We start from the raw sequence: 19,108 nt of genomic DNA, 5'->3' as shown, positions 1-19,108 counted from the left end.
ATTAGTCCCTTTTCTGAAGCCAATAGCAAGTCATTAGTAACTCTGACCAGTGCAGTTTCAGTGCTATGGTGAGGTCTGAACCCTGATACCGGTTTGGGGTTCTTTAAAGAGAGGAATGAACAGTAAAATGGACTTAAAACCTCAAAAAGTAGAATTTTCATGGTAGGACCCCTTTAAACTCACACTCTGACCTATTTTCAAAGCCTTTCCAGTGGTCTCTTAATTAGGATTTTGCAGTTTTTAAAAACGTGTCATTTTCCAGGACATAGTTTCTGCAGAATGGCAGGAACTCATTAGAAATTCACCTCTAAGTTGTGGGTGGGCCTGTTGGAGGAGAGTTACTCCACCCCCACTTCCCGTCACCCATCTGTTTACACGGTCTCCCGTTATTTTACAGCCCTTCACAACCCCCTACCTAACATAAGTGGTGTAACAAAAATGGTGAGCAATATTGGAGCTAGCATAGCTGCACACTTGTGAGCCAGATACCAGCTAAGACGAGGACAACAAAGACACTAAACAGTGAGCTTGGTGGATATTTCTTTGTTATTTCAGTGTTTCTATGAAACAAATCCTGTGCTGCTTCATTGTGCAGTGGGCCTCCTCGCGCAGGTGGCTTCAATGTGCAGGGGGCCTCCTCGCGCAGGTGGGCTACTCATGCATTGGGCCTCCTCGTGCAGGTGGCTGACTCATGCAGTGGGCCTCCTCGTGCAGGTGGCTGACTCATGCAGTGGGCCTCCTCGTGCAGGTGGCTGACTCATGCAGTGGGCGTCCTCGCGCAAGTGTGCTAGTCATGCAGTGGGCCTCCTCACGCAGGTGGCTTCATTGTGCCTTGGGTCTCCTCGCGCAGGTGGCCTACTCATGGAGCGGGCCTCCTCGCGCACTGGGCCCACTCACGCAGTGGGTCTCCTCGTGCAGGTGGCCTCAATGTGCAGTGGGCCTCCTCGTGCAGGTGGGCTACTCATGCATTGGGCCTCCTCGTGCAGGTGGCTGACTCATGCAGTGGGCCTCCTTGCACAGGTGGGCTAGTCATGCGGTGGGCCTCCTCGCGCAGATGGCTTCATTGTGCCTTGGGCCTCCTCGCGCAGGGGCCTATTCATGCAGTGGGCCCACTCGCGCAGGTGGCCTACTCATGCAGTGGGCCTCCTCGCGCAGATGGCCTACTCATGCATTGATCCTTTTTGCGCAGGTGGCCTCAATGTGCAGAGGGCCTCCTCGTGCAGGTGGGCTACTCATGCATTGGGCCTCCTCGTGCAGGTGGCTGACTCATGCAGTGGGCCTCCCTGCGCAGGTGGGCTACTCATGCAGTGGGTCTCCTTGCTCTGGTGGCTTCAATGTGCAGTGGGTGACATAAGGAACAGGTGTTCATGGAATAAGCAGCAGACATGAGCGTGTTGGCTGTGCCCATTAAAAAATTCTTCTTCTCCAGCTTCTTCTGCCACTGACTCCTGTTGGGGTTTGATGGATTGATTGATTTAAAGAATCCAAAATATATTGTCATTTGGGCTGTTCATTCAACTCACAGCAGCCTCAGTAGTATGTATAAATACCACAAAGAGCTATAGCGGTTCAACACCTCCTCCTCATGCTGGTCACCTGCTTGGTTGCACATAAGTGTGACCGTTCTTCCACCAATCTTTTGTCTCAGGTGATTCTGACACCAACAATCTGATCCAACATGGAATCAGATTGTGGAGAGATAGGGTTGATAGTGTTCCAGTGCAGTGTTTGCTGACTATTTTGCAGTTTACTCTTTTTTTCCAGTGCAATTTTGCATCCCTTTTCTGTTTTTTAACACTGCCTTGTGTTCTGCGCCCTGATAGGCTGTAGAGACCAAGGGTTGGTTGATAAAATCGATAAATTGATTTGAATCAATTTAAGCTTAACAGATCAATAATCGATTCATAAAAGTATAAATCGATTTAACACATAAATCTAAAGTCCGCCAGCTTGATGCTAACACTTAGTGGGATTTCCCATAGGGTGGCTAATGCTAACGGGTCGGCAACTTGTGGCTCACTTATCCCTCCATTGTGCCTCTTTTGTTAAAGAAAAATTTTTAAAAAGTTTCTAAATGTTAAAAATTAACTGTACAGTAAGAAGTGAGAAAGTAGTAACGCTGTAAACTAACTCAAACTTGAACTCATTTACAAACAGTTGAAGGGAGGTGTGTAACACAAGTAGAACTGCAACATTTCGACACATTTTTGTATGTTGTGTAGATGATTGTAGATTGTAGAATTTAGATTGATTAAAACTAATTAATTTGAGCAAAAAAGGTTGACTTCTTACTGCTTTACCTAATCATTGACATTCTCACTCTGTCTTCACAGAATACGTTTCTTGGTCGTCTGAGACATTTCATTGACGTCATCGACCCCAGCACCCTGTTTGTGTCTGAGGTGAATCTGGATTTCTATAACGTGGATGTGCTTTTTCCTGTTTGTGTCTTTATGACAAATTCTAGGATGAAATTCTGTTTATTTTTTACATTTTGCAAAATGTCCCTTTTTCCAGGTTTAAGTTTTGTCTTATTTTCTGACAAAATTAAATTTAATTTTTTGATTAGCATATACCCTTTATTTAGGAGAAGCATAAAAAAAACATCACTTGTTGGATAATTCATCTTTTTACTGATTCTGTGAACGTATTTAGTATTTTCTGATCTTATTGACCTAACTGGTCATTCTAATAGTTTTCATTATCTTACTGTAAGATCTATTGACAATACAGGTAGAGCTTTCTATGAAATGTGATTAATCATTTTGTATTTACAAAGTCAGAAAAATCAGCTATCATTATCCATTTTTTAAAATGTAATTTATTTACAATCAAATATATTTATGTTACTGTTGTTTGCAGAAGCGGTTAAAAGAATGCATCAAACTTCTTGATGACTATAAACACGGCACACTTCCTCCTGGAGTTTCTGATCTTCAGGTGAGTTTATATGATGAATTTCAAACTATGGGATCAGTGTGTTCAATAGTTGACAACCGTATTGGGTGTCCCTGTGCCGGTCCCCAGCCCGGATCAAATACAGGGTTGTAGCAGGAAGGGCATCCGGCGTAAAACTCTCTACCAAACTAAATGTGCGGATTGGTGAAAGCTGATTGGCTGTGGCGACCCCTGATGGGATATGCTGAAGAACAAATTACCCAATTTACTATAATCCAGTTTTTTTTACAGTTTTCTTTTTTTTTCCTCTTGCTGTTTTTTCATTTGACCTACAGGAGTTAATGTTAGGCTTTTTGGCAAAAAAAAAAAACAGGTTCTGTCTGTAGTTCTATATCTGTTTTGAATATTAATGTCATTTTTGATTCAGAGACGGCAGATGAGGCAAACTAATTTAAGCTTCAGGGCAAAACATTCTATCCTCTGATCAATAAATTGCTTTAAAGTGTTTATCTTTTCATCTTTGATGAATAGTGATGTGAAATAGATTAGACATCTACTAGACATTTCGTCCTTAAGGTCCATGTGAAATAAGCCGTGTAACTTGGGTTTGAGTGAGTTTTAAATGTAAAAACTGCAGTGTGGAGATCTTGTGCTGGAACTAAATTACAAAAAGATTAAGAATTAGGAGCATAAGGAAACTGGCACAAACCTTCTGAACACAACTAATGAAAGGAAATATCAAATAAAACTATTTTTTCTGGCTGTAAATTGTCACTTTTCACATCAAAACCAATAAAGCAGCACAGAAAGACTATTTTTGCATACGAGGATCTTGCTACAGCAACCATCATTAAAACGCTCTAAACCAGTGTTCCCAACCCGGGCCGCAAGCCAACACTGGTTCCGGGTCACAAAGAAAAAAAATTTTTTTTCAGTTTTATTTATAATCTGGTCCTGAAGGAAGTTCAGTTTTGAAAATTTGCTGGATTCTCTCCACCACATCCGATTCATTCTTAACGCGTGTCAAGAAGCTCGGTCACATGTCAAAAATCCAGCCACTACTTTCTTAAAGTGGTTTTACGGACAACTTAAGAAAATCGTGTTTGGAAAGTTTTTTTTGCAGAAAAATACCAGTGAGGAAACATAAGAGTCTTTGACTCCAAAATAAAAGAAATCATCACGGAGTCTTTACTTCAAATATGGATTTATTGCAATAGTTGTTCCCACAGACCATAATAATAATAATGCAGAATATTTAGCAACCAGCTGTCTAATGTTACAAGTATGCTGCTAATACATTTTCTAAAATCGTGGATTCTTGTTTATTATGATTACATTTAGAAATTATACATTTTAGAGACATTTTTTCTTTTTCTAATAATCTGTCGCACACACACACAAATACTACGGCCCGACTAAAAAGAAGTGTCGCAGCTGCCTGGAATATGTTGAAATAAGTATTTATTTTAATTGTCAATGATTAAATAATAACTACCTAAAAAATTAAGAATAATAACATTTCTCCTTAACCGGGAGGTGAACCCCAACCCTTGAAGTGACAGGCAGCGGCATTAACCGCTGAATCAACATTTTAGACGGTTCTATTGGCATGGTTGATGTTTTGAAAGACGTCTCCAGTGTTTAACGTTTAAATATTTCCATTGTTAAGGGTTTAAAAAGAGGAAAAGAAAGAAAAATAGTTACATTGTCAGTAAATTATTCTTTTCCAACAAAAATACAATACTATTTTTTAGACCAAAATAGAGGGGGGCAGCGATTTTGAATGTAATTAAAACAGACTTTGCTCTGAGCCTGTTTTTTTCTCCTCTTCATTCCTTGTTTGACCTTAAAGCTGTCCCTGAAGGCTTGTTTTGCTGCTTTTGCATCCTTAAAGTTTTAAAGAAGCAGCGACCCCCTCCACCAATCTTCGACAGAGGATGGGTCAGGCACGGAGGGGCGCAGCACCAGGCAAAGTTATTTTGTGAATTTGTGGAAATTATAATTGACACCAAGCCCTAGTGACGACAGTAGCTCCGCTCTAACTGGCCCGTTCCATTTTTCTGTGGACCTACAACCAACAGAGGACCAAAAACGGTACGAATCGGTACTTCTTAATGGGTCCATTTTATAATGGAAATGCTCAAAAAATCTTGCTGGAAACGAGACATAAATTGCTCCTGGGTGTGAATGTGATTGTGTGACCCTCCAATAGACTGGCGACCTGTTCAGAGTGTACCTCGCCTTCCCCCCTTTGGATACTGGGTTAGCTTCAGCAGCCACATCACCCCAAAAGAGATTAAACCACTTTTGAAAATGAATGTTGTCCAAAAAGATATTTAGACTTCAATTAAAGTATTACATTTTAATCACTTTGTTTTTTGCCGTTGTTCAGAAGTGCAAGCTTGTATGTTGTCGCTAATCATTCTAATGCCTGTTCACATATCTTCTGTAATTCTGTGATGCTCTCCTGATCAGCTGTGGGAAGCTCAGAAGATCAAACAGGTAAGTCGACCATCAGGTCTGCTGGAACCTGGCTCAGGTTAGCCACTCTCCAGCTTAAGGAGCTCTCATGCTCTCTGCACGCAGGCCATCATTCACCCTGACACAGGTGAGAAGATCTTCATGCCATTTCGAATGTCAGGTACGACCTCAGATGAAGATCTTTGTGCAGTTTGTTCCAGCTGGTTCATTCAGCCTCCATGTTTCTCACTGACACTCATGTTTTCACTGGGCAGGTTATGTACCGTTTGGAACACCAATTGTAAGTCCCATGTGCAAACTCTCATTGTAATCACACATTTCAGTGCGGCTATTCATGAACATAGTCACGTTTGGGAACCGATGAAATGAGACATTGAACTTATTTTGAACAAAAATAAGCTCTTGTTCCTTGGTTTCATCTAGGTCATTGGCCTCCTTCTCCCAAACCAGACCGTGGTGTCTACCATTATATGGCAGGTATTGGAAATGCACATTCTGCCCGCTGTCATTGTAGGTTTCGTAGACATGTAGTCTGTATTTTTGGGTCTGCATTTCAGAATTTTTTAACATGCTAAAAACTGAAATTGACTTTCAAACCGTAAGTAAAGGTAACATCTAGACCACATGTGTCAAAGTCGTGGCCCGGGGGCCGAATCCGGCCGCCTGGGTAATTATATCCGGCCCTCCAGATAATTTTATTTTATTGTTATGTTATCTTGCACTTATTTTAACTTGTATAATTTTGACAAAATATATTTTTAAGGTTTAAGTTGATTTATTCTGGAATAATATTCCTGCCTTTTTATTATTCGTAAGTATGTTAAATTACGGTTTTAAAGTTTTAAAACTTGACATTCTGCTCGCTTTTTGGACTATTTTGGCATTTAAGGTTTTTTTTAGTCTGTTTTGGAGTTTAGCTGATATTTAAGCTAAATGGTAGCTGCTTTGGCTAATTTAGGCTTTTTTTCAGTTTTTCAGGATATTTTGAAGTTTAGCCATTTTTTTTAGCTACATGCTAGCTGTTTTGGCTAAGTTTTATGTTTGTTTTTTAGGCTAATTTGGCATTCAGTTAATATTTTAGCCGGCTATCAGCTTTAGCGTTTTTAGCAGTTAATTTCAGCATCTTCAGCTATCAGCACTAGCATCTTCAGCAGCCAAATTCACACTAGCATTTTCGCAGGTAATGCTATATATCTTGTTCATAATTATGTTACAAAGTTAGAGTTTTAAATATGTAGTTTTATAGTGTTCAGTAAAGGTTTATCTTATGTGGCCCGCGACCTAAGGTGTGTTTTGGATTTGGCCCCCTGTGTGATTGAGTTTGACACCACTGATCCTGACCCATTATTCTGAATGTATGTGACCATTTATTCAGAAGAAAGATGGTATTCGTGATAAATCTCAAGCCTTCAAAGTTGTTTCTGCACCATTTTGGTATTTTAACCCTCAATGTTGATGTTAATGTTAAGCAAGGAGGCACTAGGTCCCATTTTTGCAAATGATGTGACAGTTGGTTCCAACCTTCTCCCATTCTCCCTTCAATTATTTTGTTGAGCCGGTTTTGCTGGCCTGTTAGTCCAATGAAGAAACATTTGAGGGAAATCTGTACTACAGAACAGGAAAGCTGTTGTCTGTGAAAAGATGGCGGTGGTAGCACCAGGATTTGGGACTCAAAAACAAATTTTGTACTTAAAGGGTAACCAAACAGAATTGTCAAACACGTATTGAACAGTGTTTTTTCAGTTCAAAACCAAATTCAGACACGTCAGCCGAGACCCTAGATGGACATCTGTGCATATCGACGAATGACAAAAGTACAAATAGCACACATGAATAATAAAGAACCGTAATTCACACAAATCACTAAAGACTTACATGGGAACAGTGCAATAATCACGCATGGTTCATGTATGATTTGCCTTTTATGTGTAGAGTATATTAATTGGCAGATCTTTCACCCCTCAATACCTGCATCTACATGGAAACAAGTAATCGGAATGAAGGCCTGATCAGAATAAAAACCTGTCATGTAAACACACCATTCAGAATAATCTAGCCTGATCAGACTCATTTGGATCCATCCAGTCAAGATAGGTGGTTTATAACGATTATTGATCCGATCTTGGGATTCCCAGTGTTTCATTAAAACAAAGCATCTCGATGGCCTGCATCGGGTGCTGACACAATGGGATTTCTGGCCAGTGTTCTGAATGTCAAAGTGAAGAAATTCAATGACGTGCGGGTTTGTCTGATTTTAGGTGGTTTATACGTACTTCTTCTGTGGTTTTAACATGGTTCATTAGAATTACATATGTGAAAATTTCACATATAAAGACCACAACTTTTTCCACGTGTATCCACATTTGACCAGTACGTAGAACATGTAGCGGGACACGGCCTTTAGAATAGTCTTTACATCTGATTCAACCATTTAATGACCGTTCGTGTTTTAAATAACACACTCTGCTGTGGTGCAGAGGTAGAGTGGTCGACCTCTGATCAGAAGATTCTAGGTTCGGTTTCTGCCATGCGTTGAAGTGTCTTTGGGCAAAACACTGAAGCTACATTGGTCCTGGCAGTTATGGGTTGGTGTCGGTGTTTGGCATCAGAGCCGCCATTAATGTGTTAGTTTGTGTTTGCATGGGTGACTGTACAAGGAAGGTAAAAAAGTGCTTTATAAATAAACACCATTTACTTTGAGTAATAAAAATTGAGTTATAGGACAATAATCTAACATTTTTTTCTAAAATACTTAGTTGGTTTAATTTTTTTTCTTCTTTAGTGGCTGAACCAGAGTCACAACGCCTGTGTGAACTACGCCAACCGCAACGCAACCAAGGTAGAAACTATTCTATGATACTGTCTATTATGCTACTGTATTATAGACATTCTCATTATGAAGTTTTCCGTTTCAAGCATTGACTGTTTAGTTTGTAAAATGAAAAATACGAATATCAAAGAAGTGCAAGGATGTATACTCTCTGAATCTGATAGTGACTTATTTTTGGTTATTTATATATGTGATATTTTTATATTAAATGAACTTTGTTGCAATTGAAAACACATGAAACAATTCATAAACTCACACTGTCATTCAACTCTTTTCTACACATAATTAGTCTGCAGAGATGTGTTTTAAGAGTTGTTCTTTCTTCTATTTTCAGCCAGCTTCAACTTCCAAGTTTCTCCTTGGTTATGCGGGGGCAGTGACCAGTGCTGTCTCCATCGCAGTGAGTGTGTTTGTCTTCATGGACATTTTCTATTTTAATGTTTTTCTACAACAAACACGAGTGCAGAACACATTCCTGTTTGCATCAATGCTTTGAAAGTCTTGTTAGAAGACAGTCTGCAGTCGTCTGGTCATATGGTTTTATTGCTATGTGTTGGTGGGTTATGCTGCATTATCTCTGAAACCACCTTGGTCCATCTAGACACAACATCTTGTTCCCCTTCATGTAGTGAAACATCTATAAAGCTCTGCATGACTTGACATCTGTAGAAGCTCTGGCAATGCTTTTTACATTTTTAATATATTGAAATCCCTCTCTGATCATCTTTTGATCTACTGTAAAAGTTTATCCAGTGGGTTTTAGCAAAATGAAAAAAAACCTGTCATTTTCTAGAACATAGTTTTTTGCAAATTGCCAGAATTTTTTCTGAAATTTGCCTCTGAGTTGTGGGCAGGACCATTGACATAGAACAGAGGTCGGCAACCTTTAACAGTAAAAGAGCCATTTGGGCTTGTTTTCTATTGATCAAAACCTAGAAGGAGCCATAGAGTCTTACTTTAGCCATTAAGAAATTTGGTTTTGTATTCATGACTTTATTTTTTTAATAATAAATATGAATTTAATCTATTTTTTGACACAAACAAAACCAAAAATATAAAAAGAACCTATCATCTCTCAAAATGGGATTTCTTTTGTTTATATTTATTTATTTTTACTTATTTTCAAAATAAATGATGATCTGTTCCAAACAGTACAGCTCTGGGCTGCTAGTAACAAATGATGTGCAGCATAAGATAATTTGTTTTTTTTAACTCGTAAAAGATCAAACTTTTTACCAAAGTTTTGCTTTGCATCTAAAATCTGTTCATTCTGGAGGTAGTGATGAGCAAACAAGGCATCTTCAGGTCAACAGGATGTAAAAACCTACATAGTTTATCTTCTATGTACACCTCAGACATCAATTTATAAATTAAATCAATCCTAATTAACTAATCCTTACTTTAAAAAAATATTTTAATTTTCTTTTATTTAGTTACGTATTGTTCTTTTTCCCCTCTTTGTCTTCAGCAGTCTTACACTGCTGGGTTTTGTTATTTTAGTTTGGGGTTGGACCTTGGTAGTCTTAGTTTGCAGGCTTTGTTTGTTTGTTTTCTTGAGGTAGTTTTGGTTAAGCAGCCATTAGCAGGGAGCTGCAGACTAAGAAGGTTGACATGGCTGAGTCAGCAGTGTCTCTGACTTATTTTATGTTTGGCCAAGGAGCCACCATGGAGAGATAAAAGAGCCACATGTGGATCTGGAGCCCCAGGTTCCAGACCCCCCGTATAGAGTAACCCCTGGTTCACACTGGACACAGAAGCGCTGTGAAGTGGCACTGAATAGAGGCCGCTTCCATTTGGCGCCTTCGTTAACCTATGGTGTGGTTTACACCAGGCGTGGAGCACCGCGGTCCTCCGCGGATACACGAGAAAATCTGATTTATTTGCAAATTATAACCAATTCTTCACAATGAAACACTGCGATTGACAAATGCAATCATATTTTTGAATCTAAACAGACTGTAGAGATGAAAGTAATCATTCAATCACAACACACACACAAAAACAAGACAGACACATGCCCACACAGACCAGTGTAGTGGGTCAACTCCAGAGCCGGGGGCAGGGCTTGGTTTTGGGGTATAAAAAAATAACAAGAGAGAGGCAGAGAGCAGTTCTTCGTAGCAGAAACGTGGAGTAATATTTTTAGGTTATTAATTTACCTATGATGGCAAAAACAAAAAAGTACCTTTTGACCATCGTGGAATTGCAGGAGAGAGCAGATGCCGTGCGCACTCCGCTCCGCGGTGCTTCCGCATCCAGTGTGAACCTAGCGTAAGCCCTCCCGCTTTTCCCATCATACCTTTGCTTACCCTCTTTCCTGCTAGCTTACAGCCCTCACAACCCCAACCTAGCATTACCCGTGCAACAGAAAAATGCAAGAAATACTGGAACTATCCAGATTCCAAACACGATCTTCACCAGAGAGTAAATCTTTAACCCGTTTCCAAGCCTCGTCCAAAGTTTTCCATGGTTCTACAGTGTAAATAAACCGATCATGAGGTTCTATTTACATGTTGGCTGATAAGACAAAAGCCAGTACAAACAGACATGACACTTGTGTATAAAATAGTTTCTATAAAATATATTTGTGGGCAAACTGAGGAACATCAAGATAGGAGTCTGTTAACAACAGAATGCATCCAGAGGCTTTGATGCAGGACTCTGCAGCCATATAAACCCTTCAGACTCTAAAAGGTTTCAAGGTCACCAGAAAAACAAGACCTAAAAATAATTCTAAACTAGGTCATACTAAAAAAAAGTGCAGAGTCATTGTCTGTTTTTATGCTCTACAGCTTGACTTTGCTTTTCATTTTGTTCTTCTACTTGCTGAGATTTCTTTGCGGCTCAGTTACAAGTTTAGTACATGGGGGAAATTGATTTCTAGAGGGTGTCATGAGGGTGTCATGGGGAAGACCCTTTTACACTACTGCCTAAGCGATCTACACAATCCGTGGTGGGCTTAGCAGTTTGGGGGAGCCCTGGCGAAAAATAAAATGGGGCCCTATATAGCAGTTGTATTAATCTGTGACGAAGTAGCGGAGGCGTTTGGATCCATGTGCAACAGGTTTTAATAACGGGCAAAAACAGAGTCTATTGAACTAAATACTAGCAGACTATTTCATTAGTCCACTAGTAGACAGAATCAATGTCAAGAATCCAAAATACAGCGATTTTTGAAAATATCGATGAAATTAATAGGGTCAAATGTATAAACTGCATTTATGGAACAAGTTAGTGGACCTAAAGCAAATTTTACTTTGGAGTGTGTTTTTTTTTTTTATTACAAAATTAAATAATAATGGGCACGAAATGTATTTTACACACTTTTATAAAGTGTTCAGGGTCAGGGCCCCACAGATTTGGGGGCTCCAGAGAAACCCCCAACTTGGACTGATGGTGAGTTTGTCACGACCCCTAGACTGAATGTGTTAGGAAGAGCATCTAGCGTAAACTCTCTGCCAAACCACCTGCATCAATCAGTAAAGAGCTGATACGCCAAAAGATGAACAACAACTTACTGAGATTTCTTTAACTGCTTCCTGTGGGATCTGCTATGTTGCAGGTGGGACTGAATGTGCTGATTCAGCGGGCCAACAGGCTGAGTCCTGCGACCAGAATGATCGTGCAGAGATTTGTCCCCTTCCCCGCCGTAGGTTGGTTTCAAAAGGACTTTGTGCTAGAATGTTTCAGTCAGAATCTCCCACAAGCACACCACACCCTGGGGTGCATGGGACCCTAGGCGAAACATGATTTGATTATATCAAACTTTTCATTTATTTTATTTATGGTTTTAATTATTGTTATTTTTTTTTACATTTTATACTGTCAAATTGTAAAAAAAAAAAAGAAAAGAAAAAAAATCATTGCAATTTTGTGCCCCCTCCAGCAGATGGTGTCCTAGGCGGCTGCCTTGCTCGCCTATGCCTGGGGCTGGCCCTGGCTACACCCCTCTTATTTATTTGTTGACAATAGATGAAAGTTATTATTAGTTCTATGTAAAAAAAAAATGAGATTTTCTTCTCCACAGCGAGTGCAAACATTTGTAACGTGGGTCTGATGAGGCACAATGAGCTGTCTGAAGGTGTGGATGTCCTGGATGACAAAGGCAACGTGGTGGGATCCTCAAAAATCGCTGCGAGACATGTAAGCGGCTTCTTAGCTTTCTCTGAAGCATTCGTTTTTTTAAAGTACTGACAGAACTGATAACAACCGGACTTTAATTTCTACCTGCGATGAAACATTACAAAGTGTTTGATATGAAATTCTCCTTACTGCCCTCAGGCAATCATGGAGACAGCCTTCACACGCGTGGTCCTTCCGATGCCGATCTTTGTCCTGCCCCCCATCATCATGTCATACTTTGAGAGGTATGCAGCTTTTCCGTATCCAAATCACCTCATGACTCCCAAACCCCTAAGTCAGGGGTCGGCAACCCAAAATGTTGAAAGAGCCACTTTGGACCAATACTATAAAAACCAAATGTGTCTGGAGCCGCATAAATTGAAACAGCTTATAAAAGTCTTACACTGTAAGTAACACGGGGAAATGTGTCGAATAAACGATTATTTCTCCTGCTGCGTGTCCTCGTGTCATATAAGCTACATTTTTGGCCTCACGACAAGTTGGTGAGACATTGCAGCGTCAAACTATCTGACAAAAGCTGAATAGCCTCATAATGAACATTTGAGCTTTTATTTTGACATCCCTCAATGACACAACGAGAGGGGGTCCTGATCAGTCTCTCCCTCATTCTCACTCCAGGTGCAGGAAGAATTCAAACATAACAGGACAAAATCACAAATGTTCAATAAATGTTCAACAGTCAGACAACAAAACACGTTGACGAAAACCCAAACTTAAATCCAATTCCAGTCAGACAGGCAAAAGAATGGGTAACCCACAATTCCTTGCGCTGCCAGACCGACAGCAAGCCCACCGCGTGTCTGAGACCATCACTACAATATGAATGAATTACAGTTTGTTTCATTGCTTTGATGAAATTAAAGAAATGCAATAAAGAAATACGATTTTTGATGTCATTTTTATTTTGAGGATTAAAAAAAAAACCCACAAAAATGTAACGTGCACCTTTAAGGTGCTTCCACACTGGCCGCGTCAATCAACACTTTCAATGAAGAGTCAATATAAGCGCGTGAACACCTAAATTCCTGCCCTCCAAGTCTGGAGCGCGCGTGAGTCTTATAGTCAGACATTTAAAAGGACAGAGTTGTGAAAACAAAAGTCTTCAGAAAGATTTGGGGGATTTTCAACACTTTTACTTTCGGTTCTCCCTGTTGTAGATGCAGATGAGCGCTAATGAACAGTAAAAATACAATCGAAGGAGAATCTCCTCCCCGCCACGCACCGCACGCGGCCGGTGTGTGAGACCTGCACATCGCCGCGCTCAGCAGGTGATATCCACACCGGAGCAGCGCGGTCACGCACGCAGTGGCGGGGAGGAGATTCTTCTTCTATTCTTCTTCTACTGTTCATTAGCGCTCATCTCATCTTGGTGTCATATTAACCTGACCGGACACAAACCGTAATGATTCATTTCTCCTTCGTGATCACGTTTGGTACTTCTGTGCTTTGAAGCAGACTCCGCCCACAAGCAGCTCCCGCGCTGAATCTTCAATCCGGTTCAAGATTTCCACGCACAGTTACAGCTCTGAGCTGCTGCGACTGTGCGTGGAAATCTTGAACCGGATTGAAGATTCAGCGCGCTCAATGCGTGCCGATTTGTACGTGGAGCTCGTGACCCGACTTCAAAACCCGCGTAGCAACGTGCGCTCACGTGCGCTCCAGACGCACGGGCAGGAATTCTGCTGTGCGCTGACTCAGACGGCGTGGAAGCATCTACACTCATCTCACAACAACTGGAAAACGTAAAGGATGTTTGTGTCATGTTTGTCCTCCTACAGAAATCGTATTAAAACAAAAATATTGTGGCAGCCTGACTGTTAATTTAGAAATAGTTCCTTGTTAGTGGGTGGAGTTAGTGTCTGTTCTTGTGTTGCATTATGGGACTTGAGTGTTTTACCGGCACCATGAGTGAGAGTGGTGTGTGTATGAGTGAGTCTCCTCACAGTGTCGACTGTTATGTGGTTCGGGGCTGTTAAAAAAATGGTAGTCAGAATGTTGACACCAGCTGGTCTCCATGGCCTGCAAGTGTGCTTCTTATTCCAATCACGAAGGATCGTACAATGTATGGGACACAAGTGATGTCTAGATTTGAGCTGCCAGTAATCTGTGGCTCTGCTCCCACCCAAATCGCTATAATGTATTTCATTCCAACAATTTAAATTTTTTCTAAAACATTTTTGAAAAAGCGCCACTGAGCCGCAAGGGAGTGCTTGAAGAGCCGCATGCGGCTCCGGAGCCGCAGGTTGCCGACCCCCGCCCTAAGTTCAGGACTCTCCAGTTATTTGGATTTTAATGCAATTTTGACCAATTCTCTATGTTTTTTTTTTTTTAATATGGCAAGTATGATATCACCTATTTGCCAAAGTGAATAATAATGAACATTTTATGAAGAATATCTATGAATCTGGTGTCTTCTGAGGATGAAAACTTAGCTGGTTTAAAATATAAAAAAATTTAAAATGACAAATTGGTCAAATGGAATGCATTGTGGGTTATATCCCCCTATCGAGTGAATATTGGTGCAGAGACTTCTGGGGAACTTCCATGGTACTGAATATGTACATGAGTACTGGACCGAGTGAGTGTCACATCATGGTTTACTTCCAGCTCCAAACAAATCAAGTCAATTCAGTTGCCCTTTTTTTTGTAATACGGATGTTGCCATTTTGGAACTGGAGGCCGTCAGATTGCAGTGATTTGTCTGAGTCAACGTTTCTATGGCAACAACTCTCATCAATTGAGAGTGTGCTTGATGGAAGACCACACCCTAACACTTGAAAATGGTAAAATCTGTCAATTAAATACTTGGATAGAACGGACTGTCATCAGCATACAGTAACAGTGGAAATGGATACTGTTCTTCCTAATAATTAGTGCTGTCATACAATTAATGTTTTTGTACAATTAATTAATCGGGACATGTCATAAATTAATCTAATTAATCGGAATGATCTATGACCTAATATTTGCTTTTTAAAAAGCCTCATTTTGAGGTATTTTATTTAAGTTTGTGACATTATGGCGCAATAAGAGATCAAAATAAAACTAATAAGGTGGCTTTATGAAGTTTTTTATTTAATCATAAAAGACTTCCAACCTTTACTTGACACCATGAGGTGTAATCTTTTTTCAATCTTGAACAAATAACAAACTAAAAAAAAAAACATCAGGTCCAGAGTGCTCAAAAAACAGTAGCAACACTTTTGTGAGCAATCCAAAAAAGCATTGAACACAAATGTAATATCAATACCGTACTTTAAATGTTAATATACCTTATTCCACAGTTTACTATAATAGCAAGATAGCAGAAAATCGCTGCATGCTGAAGCTGTTACCATGACAATGTGATCTAAAATCTAAAAAAAAAATCTAAAATAGATTTATAACAGGACTGAAGTTCTAACGATTTATTTAATATTTATATCTTTCTTAAATGACCGTGGTATAAACGGGATAAAATGTTACTCCAGGTGTGCAGAACTCTGAAATAACCATCCATCGCAAAAAGGAGATTAAAAAAAAATGTCTGTAACTATTTAATTGACGGCCATGCTAATAATCTCACCCAATGCAAAGGTACCTAAAGCATGTAAAGCCAAGCTGGAACAACCATCTTTCATAGTTTGTTTAACATCTTCTTAACAAACTTCATGAAAGTATTAACTCTCTCACTGTGAAGGACTTTAACTTTCTGCTGGGTTCAATACAAAATCTAGAAAACTGTAACTAGGGCTGAAAAAATGAATCCGTAAATGCATGCGATTAATCAAAATGAATTAACGTGTTAATATTTAATAATACAACTCGCCAAGAAACAATCTTTCTCTTTGCCCTGATTGAGTCCGCTTTTTTAATCGATTGACAGCATGAATTTAAAATAAATATTCTACATGTATAATTTCATATTGTGATAATTTGCAGATAATAAGTGGTCGGCAAATACTATAACAAACAAAAAAAAGTGCGATTAATCGCGATTAACTTTTCCCAATTAGCGATTAATTTGTTACATTTTTTTAATCAATTCCTGGCTTTAACCCATGCAACCTGTCAGTGCATCTTATTGTTAAACATTTTTATTATTATTTTTATACTTTTATGAATGACAGCTTTTTCAAATGTGGTTGAATCATTTTTTTTTTCATTTTTTATGTAAAAATGTGTGAAATTCTTGTTCCACACGGTGCAGGAACATGTCGTCCTCTGGAGTGTTGTTCCAGTCTAAGCTCTTCTTTCTCGGTTTTAACTACTTTAAACCTGCTTTTCTTCTGCTTCATGTTCACACATGTCCAAAAAGTTTAACGCTGATTTTTAGTCTCTTTAATGTCTGGAAAAATTGTATCATTTTTATTTTTTCTGATTTTTGGGGGAGAAAATAAAATATCTTGCAATAAATCTTTTTTTTTTATAGCTGACCTATTTCAAAACTTTTATTTTGTAATGTAATATTTGCTTCGTCGGGTCTAAAATAAAAATCCAATTTATATGTTGGGTTCAATATTTAGTTCTATAACTTGTTGTAGATTTTTCTGTTCCAACTTAAACTGACTTTACTACGTTTCCACAAAATGTTGGTTCTTATAAATGGTTCCTCATCAGGTTGTTTTTCTGCAGATCCAGCAGTAGTTTCTGTTGATCATTGCAGCCTCACATTCCTTTTGTGTCCCGACTTGTGCAGGCTGCGGTTCCTGCAGAGCAACCGCAGATTGTTGCTGCCCATCCACAGCGCCGTGTGCCTGCTCACGTTCGCCGTCTCCCTGCCCGTGGCCATCAGCTTGTTCCCCCAGATGTCTCAGGTACAGTACGCCGCGTCGGGGCCAGATGGCTCGGCGAGCAGCTGCTGAGCCGCTTCAATTACATGTACTCCAGTTGGCCCGACTCTTTCTACGCCTCATTAAAGAATGACTAAAACGGCGAGTAAAAAACACAATTCCTCCCTCGTTTTTTCTTTTTTTCCTCCCTGTATTTCGGCAGATCGAGGTGTCTCGCCTTGAGCCTGAGATCGCCATGGCGACCGAATGCAAGGTGGTGACCTACAACAAGGGCTTATGATGGATGGCGCACGAGGAGAGGACGGCGCGCTGGGATGAAAATAATTCTGTCCTGAGAATAACTGTCAGAAAGAAGTCATGGTGGGATTAATGGGAACTATATGCTGCTGTGTGTTCACGGTGCAGATTGTAATCCCTGTGTTCGCACTCAGTGTCACTAAATCTGCTCTCTAGTTTTCACAAGATCCCAGCAATTATCCAGTCTCAGACTCTGCTTCCAGCTGTTTAACAAAAATGCAAATGTTTCTATGTGATTTTAAAAATATCTACTGAACAATGAGCAGTTCACATAACCAGGATTAACTGTAACCTCAAAAAGACTTCTGCAGATGTGCAGATAAAGCTGGTCTTTCTACAGTAACACAAAGCTTGTTAGTGGTCACACACACAGTTAGAATACCTCAAAACAACAATGAAGTGTAGATCTCTGCAGACTGAGCAAAAACTGCCACTTCCAGGTGCTCATTCTCTCCAGGTTGAAGACTCCTCATATGTATTGTGTTTTTTTTTTTTTAGCAGGGTTCTTCTGCCTTTTGTGGTTCATCTGTGGCTTCTCCTTCGATGCAGGAAGGAATTATAGAAGACCTGTGAGAAAATCTTTTGTGATCTTAGGAGGTGTGACAGATTTGATGTCACACTGAGAGATGAAGTTAGAGCAAATGTCAGATCACCAGACAGAGATCGTAAAAGAAATACAGTTATACTCGTACCACTGACAACAAGATTAATTTTATTGAAAAAAATAACAATTCTACATTTTTGTTTTGCATATCATTAAAAAAGCAATTTTTTTGGTATAACTTAAGGGAAATGTATCCGTAAGTGAAATAAATTTAAAAATCAAAGACAAATTTGAGCCAAAATGATTACCTTTTGGATAATTTCACATAAACTAAGACATTTATGTTACAGATATGTTTTGTGTCCTGAGACTAAGACTGATTTAGTAAAAATGACTGTGGAAAGCTCCCAGATCATCCATATGTTCGTAATTATGTCTCCAGCAGCTGGTTGACAGAGGTAGATGTTTGAAAACCAGCTTTTTATGACCTGCATGCTCAGAACAGCATAAAAAAAATGATTGTTTCCCTCCACTTTCTAAATTATATTATCTGTGATATATTTCTTATCTATTTTTAATATATTTTTTATTAGAAACCATCTCTTATCATGCCAGAAATTATTGGTTTTGTATTGTAAGATTGGAGTTTGGCGCCCTCTAGTGGACAAACTAAGTACTTTTCTCCGAGTTGAAAGTTGACAGATCACATGCAACTTCTCATGCAACTAGTTTGGAGTAAAGCTGCTGGTTGATAAAGGTTTATAAATACTCCTGGAGACTTCTTGGAAGAATGAATCAGATCAGCTGTATAGATTTGAGGCATGTTTCTGTTCTATAACACACAAATTCATGAGTTTGCTCAAATGTCATGTTTTAACATGTATTAGGGATGGTTTTCTGCACTACTGACTGTTGATAAAGCGTCATTGCCAACTGAATATTGTCTTTTGTACGTCCTGGTTGTTTAGGTTTAGACCCACTGTACTGTATATAGAACTAAAGTGATTATTTTAACCCTTTATAAATAACATAATTGCTCATTTCTACTAGCCAAACTGTATAAGGCTGATTTATATACATTGTTCTTCAATACAGAATAAACATGTTACCACTTTGTCTGTCTCTTTTGTTTCATCAAGAAAA

At 39.4% G+C, this 19,108-nt stretch overlaps 1 protein-coding gene across 5 annotated transcripts in view; it reads left to right on the top strand.

The window, feature by feature from the left end:
* The window catches only part of sfxn5b (sideroflexin 5b), a 22,642-nt gene extending 3,563 nt beyond the window's left edge, over positions 1-19,079 (top strand). For 2 of the 5 annotated variants that reach the window (XM_024283377.2, XM_024283379.2), the window contains exons 2-13: positions 2,334-2,402; positions 2,863-2,940; positions 5,374-5,400; positions 5,485-5,659; positions 5,803-5,856; positions 8,162-8,218; positions 8,544-8,609; positions 11,772-11,858; positions 12,237-12,352; positions 12,491-12,576; positions 17,031-17,148; positions 17,327-19,079. In XM_024283377.2, coding sequence (XP_024139145.1) covers positions 2,334-2,402; positions 2,863-2,940; positions 5,374-5,400; positions 5,485-5,659; positions 5,803-5,856; positions 8,162-8,218; positions 8,544-8,609; positions 11,772-11,858; positions 12,237-12,352; positions 12,491-12,576; positions 17,031-17,148; positions 17,327-17,404 — 1,011 coding nt within the window. In that variant the 3' untranslated portion in view covers positions 17,405-19,079. Of the gene's footprint in view, positions 1-2,333; positions 2,403-2,862; positions 2,941-5,373; positions 5,401-5,484; positions 5,660-5,802; positions 5,857-8,161; positions 8,219-8,543; positions 8,610-11,771; positions 11,863-12,236; positions 12,353-12,490; positions 12,577-17,030; positions 17,149-17,326 lie in introns of all 5 variants that reach the window. The other 3 variants (XM_024283380.2, XM_024283381.2, XM_036213826.1) reach the window with 3 other exon arrangements.
* Positions 19,080-19,108: the final 29 nt, after the last annotated feature.

This window comes from Oryzias melastigma, linkage group LG10 (assembly GCF_002922805.2).
Source record: "Oryzias melastigma strain HK-1 linkage group LG10, ASM292280v2, whole genome shotgun sequence".
In the NCBI taxonomy this organism is placed as follows: domain Eukaryota; kingdom Metazoa; phylum Chordata; class Actinopteri; order Beloniformes; family Adrianichthyidae; genus Oryzias; species Oryzias melastigma.
Note: the sequence above shows the minus strand (reverse complement) of the source record. Positions and strands in the feature narration are given on the sequence as shown.